Below are 9,721 nucleotides of genomic sequence, written 5' to 3'. Positions count from 1 at the left end.
GACAGTGAGAAAACTCTATTTTGAATATATGTCTCTCTTAAACAAATATCTGTTAGAAGAGCCATGTACATGATAAATTTTGAAAACTTTTGAGAATCAGAAAGTTGGTTCAGTACTCAGAGTTTCAATATGTCAAGGCAGTCATTATTAATAACATTTTGGTGCATTTACTTTTAATATTTCTTCAGTAGGTTTTGTTTTAAAATACTGCTACATTTAGTCTGTAAAATATGGTATATGCTCTTTAACAAAATGTTATAGTAATATATTTTTTGATATTGCAGATATTTTATAAGAATGGTAGTACTAATATTCTGTTAGTGTATATGCCATAATTCGCATACCTGTTCCACTGTTGGGCAGATTTGGGTGGTTTTCAATTCTTAGCCATTATAAAGTAAAATTAGGCCATAATGAAGACCTTAGAGGAAAGAACTTTTTTTGTATTTAAGGTTTTTTTTTTTTTAATTTCTTTTCTTACCACAAATCAAAATAAACAGGTTTTGTCAATTTTATTTTCCTTTAATTTTTTTAAATCTTTATTTATTTTTGAGAGAGAGACAGAGTGTGAGCAGGGGAGGAGCAGAGAGAGAGGGAGACACAGAATCCAAAGCAGGCTCCAGGCCCCAAGCTGTCAGCACAGAGCCCGAAGTGGGGCTTGAACTCACAAACCGTGAGATCATGACCTGAGCCAAAGTCGGACGCTCAACTGACTGAGCCACCCAGGCACCCCTGTATTTAAGGTTTTTTCCCCCCTCTTAGGGTATGTAATGCCAAAAGACTTTCTAAAAGGATTAAAGCAATATATATTATTACCAGTAGTGACAAGAATGCTTACTTTATTAAATATTGATTAGAGTAACATTTTTCATTATCTTCAAGAAAAAGTGTTAAGTAGAAAATAGTGTATGTTTTAAATTTGCATTTATTTGATTTTTGAGAAAACATTTTTTATCTTTTTATATTCAATTTTTTGTAGGTTCTGTAAATGTCTTTTAGATAATTAAAACATTATTATTTTTTTCTTTTTTGAGAGAGAGAGAGTATATGCATATGTGCAGGGTAAGGGCAAAGAGAGAGGGGGAGAGAGAATCGCTGACACAGGGCTGTATTTTCATGACCATGAGATCACAACCTGTGCCGAAATCAAGAGTTGGATGCTTAACTGACTAAGCCACTCAGGCACCCCAAAACAGATCATCTTAATGTCTCTTTCAGTCATTATTTTTTGAATCAATCTGAATTTCTTTCTAATTATTATAGATGTTTTGTTACAATGTAATACTACATTTCTTAACCAGAGAGCAGAAGTGACATTTCCCAGGTCACATGACTAATAATTCATAAAGGTGGGATTAGAATTTAGATCTCCTTAGTTCAGTGTGTCATTTCAAAGTAAGACATTGTTCTTTCTTTGGGAGGAAATTATGTTTTTGATTTATTAAAAAAGTAGATTATATTATTAATATGGAGTTTATTTCCTATAAATTCATTAATTTCATTTTGCAGTAGAAACAATAAAAGTACTCATTAGGTGTTAAGTCTCATTTTGTTATTAAGTATCTTTGGCTTTAGCCATCCATATGAGGCATAATTTTCAAACAGTGATAGCTGGTCATTTCCTTCTATACTAGTTGAAATTTTGTTTAAGTTTTATTTATTTATTTATTTATTTATTTATTTATTTATTTATTTATTTATTTTTAATTTTTATTTTCGAGAGGGAGAGAGACAGAAAGGGAGACACAGAATCCGAAGTAGGCTTCAGGCTCTGAGCTTGTCCTTACAGAGCTTGATGCAGAGCTTGAACTCACAAACTGCGAGATCATGACCTGAGCCAAAGTCAGACGCTTAACCGACTGAGCCATCCAGGCATCCCTACACTAGTTGAGTTTTAAAATTAGTTTTTTTATGAATAGGTTTAATTAAAAAAAAATTTTTTTTAATATTGATTTTTGAGAGAGAGTGAGAGACAGTGCAAGTGGGGGAGAGACAGACACAGAATCTGAAGCAGGCTCCAGACTCTGAGCTGTCAGCACAGAGCCTGACATGGGCTCGAACCCATGAACAGTGAGATCATGACCTGAGCCAAAGTCGGATGCTTAACTTACTGAGCCACCCAGTTGTTCATATAAATAGGTTTAATACATGGGTTTATAAGATATCAAAATTTATAAGTGAAAGGGTCCTTTCTACCACTGTGCCTTAACTATAAGTTCCCTTTCCTAAAGAAAACCAATGTTACTAATTCTTGGAATACCTTTCAGAGATAGCCAGATACTGTCTTTGCATGGTCTTTGCATGTCCTAGCCGATGTGTATTTACTCCTTCCTCTCCCCTTTTAATTACATACCATTTAACCCACTGTGTTTATTATCTTGCCAGTAACCACTTTTCTTAATTGTTTCATCCTTTTAAATTATATATCTGGATTATAATTTGTTTTAGTAGTCCCTTGTTAACGAACATTTTAGCTATTCTGTTTTTCTTTTTGCTATTAGGGAAAAAATGCTGTAATGAATGAACAACCTTGTATATTGCTACAAATATTTTTTAGCCTATACTTTTAGTATTGGTATTAGAATTTGAGAAGGAGTTTACATTTTTTTCATTTTGATGGGTATTACCAAATTGCCCTCCATAGAGATTGTATCAGTACTCCCACCAACATGAGTCTACATATCTCTGTTCTTTCCAAGATACTGTCTTAAAGGTTAAAAAATCTTTTCTAATCAAATACCTTTTCATATGTGTTTTTACCATGAAATATCCATATATTTTCCTTTTTTATGTAGATTTGGTGAAACTCTTTATATAGTAGGGAAACTAACCTTTTGCCTGCAATTATTTTTTCCTCAGTTTCTTTTTAGACTTTATGAGTGACATATTTTTGCCACGTAACAAAGTGTATTTTTATGTAGTTAAATCTATCAGTCTTTTTCTCTTATAGTTTCTGGTTTTTGTCACAACTAATTGTATTTAAAATAATGGAAGCTATTTTAAATATTAGGAGGGTGAGGCATTGGGTAAAATAGGTGAAGGGAAGTAAGAGGTACAAACTTAAGTTGTAAAATAAATAATGAGAGGAAAGTACAGCATAAGGAATATAGTTAATAATACTATAATAACATTGTATGGTGGCAGATAGTGACTGTACTTATCTTGGTGATCACTGACTAATGTATGGAATTGTTGAATCACTATGTTGTATATCTGAAACTAACATTGTATGTCAACTACAATTTAAAAAATGTGGAGGGACGCGTGGGTGGCTCAGTCAGTTGAGCATCTGAGTCTTGATTTCAGTTCGAGTCCTGATCCCAGGGTTGTGGGATTGAGTCCTGCATCGGGCTCCACGCTGAGGGTGGAGCCTGCTTAAGATTCTCTCTCTCCCCCTCTCTGACTCTCTCCCCTACTGGTGCTTTCTCTCTTTCTAAAATTAAAAAAAAAAAAAGTGGAAACTATATGTGAGTTAAAAAAATAGTTATTTGAATATATATATCAAGGTATAAATGACCTATGATATGTACTGAAAAATTAAACTAAGTATGTAATTTTCCTTTGTTTTGTACTATTACATAGATTTTATATAGTTTAAACTATTTTTTTTTTAACTTTTAAGAAATAAATAATTTACCTTGTTTTATAGATGCCTTCCAGGATGTCAAATTTGTCAGCAACTTGTCAGGTAAGTTTAATAACATAACTCTGTTGCACAAATTTTGAAAAATAAAACAAATCTATTAAAAGCATCAGTTAGAATAAAAAGGGATAAAACTCACAGGTTATTATGTTTGAGGGTTACTTTACTCAGAGTTGGGAGAGAATGGATAAGGTGTGAAACTCCAGTGAAACTACATGAGCAGAGTTCTAAAGCTGGATGTGAATTAGTTGGGTAAAGATTGAGCAAAAGTGATTTAGGCAGAGAGAATAGGATGTGGAAAAGCCTGACAGTGAAAGAGATTATGGTTCTGTCAGGAAACTGTAGAATGTAGAATGTAATATGGATATTGGAAAGATGTGAGCTGGAGAAATAAGTAGGGACCAGATCATTTAAACTATATACTGTGCCACATAGTTTTGATTTTGTTTTCTTCTTTTTTTTCTTCTTTGGTAAAAGCAGTTGACATTTTGAGGAGATTATTGGGAGAAAAAAGTAGTTTGGAAAGTTTTGGAGTAATTTTGGAATAAATCAGAGCTTGAATTAATATAGTGGCTATGATGATGAAGAGAGGTAGACATATTTGAAGGGATGAATGAGATAAGCTCAATAGGATTTGATGAATGTGTAGAGAAAGGAAGATTTGAAGATAGTACCTAAATTTCTAACTTATCTAAGTAAATAGTAATGTTGTTCATTAAGATCTGATGAAGGGTTAGAAGAGTAATAATAGAAGGTCTCTGGTAGGTAGGCTAGGAAGAAAAGTACACAGTGAGTTCATTTTAGATATATTGAGTTGTTTTACCATTTCCAGTCTTATACATTCCTTCCTTTATATGTGAGGTTCCATCTGGTATCTTTCCACTCAGACTGAGGAGCTTCCTTTAGTGTTTGATATAATGCAGGTAGTGGAGGTGAATTTTCTCAAACTGGTTTATCTGAAAATGTATTTTCATATTTTTCAGGGTTTTTTTTTTAATTCATTTTTGAAGGATATTTTCTCTAGATGTAGAATGCTGAGTTGACCATTTTCCCATTCCAGCACTTTAAAGATAACGTTATTTTGTCTTCTGGCTTTTGTTTTTGGTGAGACGTCAGTTGTCACTAGTGTAGTTATTCTGTATGTAATGCCATCTTTTTTCCCTCTGCTAGTTTAAAGATTTTTTTTCTGTATCTTTAGTTTCCAGAAGCAGGTATACAATGTGCCTAAGAGTGGTTCTCTTTGTATATACTCTGCAGTAATATTTGCAAGTTCATATCTATCACTGGATTGGGAAGTTTTTAGTCATTGTTTCTTAAAATATTTTTCTGCCCCATTCTCTCTTTCTTCCCTCTGAGACTCCAGTTATACCTTTGTTAGATTGTATGATATTTTCCATGGGTTACTGAGGCCCTACTTTTTTTTTTTGTAATTAAAATTTTATTTTAATTAAATAATTAAAATTCATAATTAAAATTATGCGGATTAAACTAGAACATTTGTATTGATATGTCTTAAAATTCACTAATCTTTTTTTTCTTTGATTACTATAGCTTTGTATATTTTCTTTCACTAATTATTTCTGCAGTCACCAATAATGCTGTTTGGCCCATCCAGTGAACTTTTTGTGTATTATATTTTTCAGTTCTAAAATTTTTGATTCTTTATTACAGTTTCTAAGTCACTACTGAGATGCCCTGTCTGTATCCTTGTTATCACATCATCTTCTATTTATAGAAGTCTTTGAACATATTTATAACATCTGCATTAAAATTTTTTTTACTAATGCCAACATCAGGTGTCATTTAGGGTCTGTTTCTGTTGAATTATTGAATTTACTTTTTTCTTGATTGCAAGTCACTTTTTTTGCTTTTTAATATATATAGTAATTTTTTATTATATGCTCTGTGTTTGCATGATCCACCTCAGGAGTTCTGGGCTATGTTGTCTTCCTTTGAAGAATTTGAATTTTGTTCTGACAGGTGATTAAATTATTGGCAGATTATTTTGTCCTATCAGGCTTGATTTTATTCTTTGTTAGGGCAGTTCTATTTTTATTTTGAACTTAGTCTTAGAATGTGGACTGTACTCCTAAGGTATAACCTTTTTAGGATCTCAGCTGAATGCCCAGGATTCCCAGTATGCCCAGTATGGCTTTTCACTCTGAGCTAAAACTGCAGTGTTTCCCAGCTCTTTATGATTCCGTTCTCAGACCCACAGCAAGTGATTTCTGCTAGGTGTCAAAGTCTTGACTAACACAGATCCAGCTCAGTGTATGGCCAAGAACCCATGGTGACTCCTCATGCAAGTTTCTTTTCTCCCTCTTTATAGTTCTCTCTTCTCTTGTACCCTGCTACAAATTCTAGCTGTTTCAGCAGTCTGGAATTCTGTTTGTTGCTTCCTTCCTCAGCTCTTGACACTGCCATTTTTTACCTGGGCATTATCTCAATGCATAATGGTTGAGAAACTGCCCCAGTGTGGTGCATTTATGGGACTCACCTCATATATTTTTCTTCATGTCAGGGATTGAAGTCTCAGTACCTCTTGTTCAGTAGTTAAAAACAGTTATCTCATATATTTTGTCTACTTTTGTCAAGTGTCCCCAGGATGACCTTGAGGTTTGGTGATTAGCTAGAAGGACTCACAGGACTCAGGATGTAGTGAGTAGTACTCATGGCCAATGCTTAGTAAGTATGAGGATATCTGTGTTGAAGAAGTTGTCTCTTTTCCTAGTTTGCTGAAAATGTTTCTAGTGAATAGATGTTGAATTTTGTTGGTCTTTTTGTTTCATTGGTTTTTCTTTTCTTTTCATATTTCATTATGTTCTCTTTATTATTTCTTCCTATCTGCTTACTTTGGGTTTAATTTGCCCTTTTTAGTTTTTTAAGGTGGAAGTTTAGATTAGTATTGCTTGCAGATCTTGTTTTCTAATTTATATATTACAAATTTTTATCCTATATATTTTATAGTGCAAAGTATGCATATAAATACACTAGCTTTTATACTAAACACTGTACAGTTAGATCCCGCATATTTTGATATTATTTCTATTTTCATTTTTTCAAATATTTTCTAGTTTCTTTGTGACTTTCTTTGATCCATGAGTTAATAAAAAGTGTGTCATTTAATTTCCAAAAACTTGAGGATTTTCCCAGTATGTTTCTTTTATTGGTTTCTAGTTTAAAAAAAATTTTTTTTAATGTTTATTTATTTTTGAGACAGAGAGAGACAGAGCATGAATGGGGGAGGGTCAGAGAGAGGGAGACACAGAATCTGAAACAGGCTACAGGCTCCGAGCGGACAGCACAGAGCCCGACGCGGGGCTGGAACTCACGGACTGCGAGATCGTGACCTGAGCCGAAGTCAGCTGCTTAACCGACTGAGCCACCCAGGCGCCCCTATTGGTTTCTAGTTTAATTTCACTAGTCTGAGAACATACTTTATATGATTTCCATCCTTATTTTAGTCTATTGAGACTTATTTTGTGGCCCAGAATATGGTTAATCTTGGTGAATACTTCCTGTGCACTCAAGTAGAGTTTTTATTCTTTTGCTGGTGGAGTGTTCTGTAAATGTCTATTCAGTCACTTTGGTTGGCTGATAGTTTTGTTCCAGTCTTACAGGATTCTGATTTGATAAGGAGTTTTGTTTTTTTTTCCTTTTATTACTTTAAAGATGCTTTGCAAACAAGTTGGGGTACCTGGCTGGCTCACTTGGAACAGCATGCAACTCTTAATCTTGGGGTTGTGAATTTGAGCCCCACGTTGGGTTTAGAGATTACATAAATAAAACTTAAAAAAAAAAAGTAAGATGCTGTACCACAGTGACTGTGGATTGCATGATTTTTTTATAGGATGTCTGCTGTCATAATTAGCTTTGTTCTTTGGCACATATTGTGACACTTGTACTCTGCTACTTTTCTTTCTTTCTTTCTTTTTTTTTTTTTTTGCTACTTTTCTACTTTTAAGATTTTCTCTATCACTGGCTTTCAGCAGTGCCCTAGTGTGATTTCTTTAAGCTTGTTTTCCTTAGTTGTTATTGAACTGCTCAAATTTGTCTTTCAAATAGTTTTCAGATTTTTGCCTAGTGTTTTCAAATTTTTATTTCCACTCCCTCATTTCTGGGCCTTGGATTATGTGTGTGTGTTGAGATACTTAATATTGTTCCACAGGTTGCTAATGTTCTATTCCTTTTGTTCCCCTCCAGTCTTTTCTGTCATTGTTTCAGTTTGGATAGAGTCTTTTGCTATTTCTTCAAGTTTACGGGGTTTCTTTCTTTGTGGTGTCTTATATGTTATAAATCTTACCCTATGGCATTTTCATTTCAGATATTATTTTTATTTTATTATTTATTAATTAGTTTATTTAATTTTTAATTTACATCCAAGTTAGCATATAGTGCAACAGTGATTTCAGGAATAGATTCCTTAATGCCCTTTACCCATTTAGCGCTCCTGCCCTCCCACAACCCCTCCAGCAACACTCTGTTCTCTATGTTTAAGAGTCTCTTATGTTTTGTCCTCCTCCCTGTTTTTAATATTATTTTTGCTTCCCTTCCCTTATGTTCATCTGTTTTGTATCTTAAATTCCTCATATGCATGAAGTCATATGATATTTGTCTTTCTCTGACTAATTTCGCTTAGCATAATACCCTCCAGTTCCATCCATGTAGTTGCAAATGGCAAGATTTCATTCTTTTTGATTGCTCCATTGTATATATATATACCATATCTTTATCCATTCATCTGTTAATGGGCATTTGGGCTCTTTCCATACTTTGGCCATTGTTGATAGTACTGCTATAAACTTTGGGGTGCATGTTTTCCTTTGAAACAGCACACCAGTATCCCTTGGATAAATACCTAGTAGCGCAATTGCCAGGTTGTAGTGTAGTTCTATTTTTTAGTTTTTTGAGGAACCTCCATACTGTTTTCCAGAGTGACTGCACCAGTTTGCATTCCCACCAGCAGTGCAAAAGAGATCCTCTTTTTCCGCATCCTTGCCAACATCTGTTGTTGCCTGAATTGTTAATGTTAGCCATTCGGACAGGTGTGAGGTGGTGTCCCATTGTGGTTTTGATTTGTATTTCCCTGATGATGAGTGATGTTGAGCATTTTCATGTGTCGGTTGGCCATCTGGATGTCTTCTTTGGAGAAGACATTCATGTCTTTTGCCCATTTCTTCAGTGGATTATTTGGTTTTTGAGGGTGTTGAGTTTGATAAGTTCTTTATAGATTTTGGATACTAACCCTTTATCTGATAGGTCACTTGCAAGTATCTTCTCTCATTCTGTCAGTTGCCTTTTAGTTTTGCTGATTGTTTCCTTCGCTGTGTAGAAGCTTTTTATTTTGATGAGGTCCCAGTAGTTCCATTTTTGCCTCCGGAGATGTGTGGCATAAGAAGTTGCTGTGACTGAGGTCAAAGAGGTTTTTGCCTGCTTTCTCCTCTTGGATTTTGATGGCCTCCTGTCTTACATTTAGGTCTTTCATCCATCCATTTTATTTTGTGTATTATGGTGTAAGAAAGTGGTCCAGGTTCATTTTTCTGCATGTCGCTGTCCAGTTTTCCTAGAACCATTTGCTGAAGAGACTGTCTCTATTCCATTGGGTGTTCTTTCCTGCTTTCTCAAAGATTAGTTGGCCATACTTTTGTGGGTCCATTTCTGAGTTCTCTATTGTGTTCCATTGATCTGAGTGTCTGTTTATGTGCCAATACCATACTGTCTTGATGATTACAGCTTTGTAATACATCTTGAAGTCTGGCACTGTGATGCCTCCAAGCTTTGGTTTTCTTTTTCAAGATTGCTTTGGCTGTTCGGGGTCTTTTCTGGTTCCATGCAAATTTTCGGATTGTTTGTTCTAGCTCTGTGAAGAATGGTGGTGTTATTTTGTTAGGGATTGCTCAGATATTATTTTTAGATGTTATAGTTGCATGTTTAATTTAATTTAATTTAATTTAATTTAATTTAATTTTTAGTAGGCTTCATGTCCAGCATGAAACCCATTGCAGGGTTTGAACTCACAACCCTGAGATCAAGACCTGAGCTGAGATCAAGAGTAAGATACTTAACTAACTGAGCCAC

General features: G+C 34.3%; 1 protein-coding gene across 2 annotated transcripts in view; it reads left to right on the top strand.

The window, feature by feature from the left end:
* Positions 1-9,721, top strand: part of TRPM7 (transient receptor potential cation channel subfamily M member 7) — a 121,429-nt gene that overhangs the window by 24,351 nt on the left and 87,357 nt on the right. For both annotated transcript variants that reach the window (XM_049611653.1, XM_049611652.1), the window contains exon 3: positions 3,650-3,688. In XM_049611653.1, coding sequence (XP_049467610.1) covers positions 3,650-3,688 — 39 coding nt within the window. The remainder of the gene's footprint in view (positions 1-3,649; positions 3,689-9,721) is intronic.

The sequence above is a fragment of the Panthera uncia genome, assembly GCF_023721935.1.
Source record: "Panthera uncia isolate 11264 chromosome B3 unlocalized genomic scaffold, Puncia_PCG_1.0 HiC_scaffold_1, whole genome shotgun sequence".
Taxonomy (NCBI): domain Eukaryota; kingdom Metazoa; phylum Chordata; class Mammalia; order Carnivora; family Felidae; genus Panthera; species Panthera uncia.
This window is presented reverse-complemented; position numbering and strand designations above follow the sequence as displayed.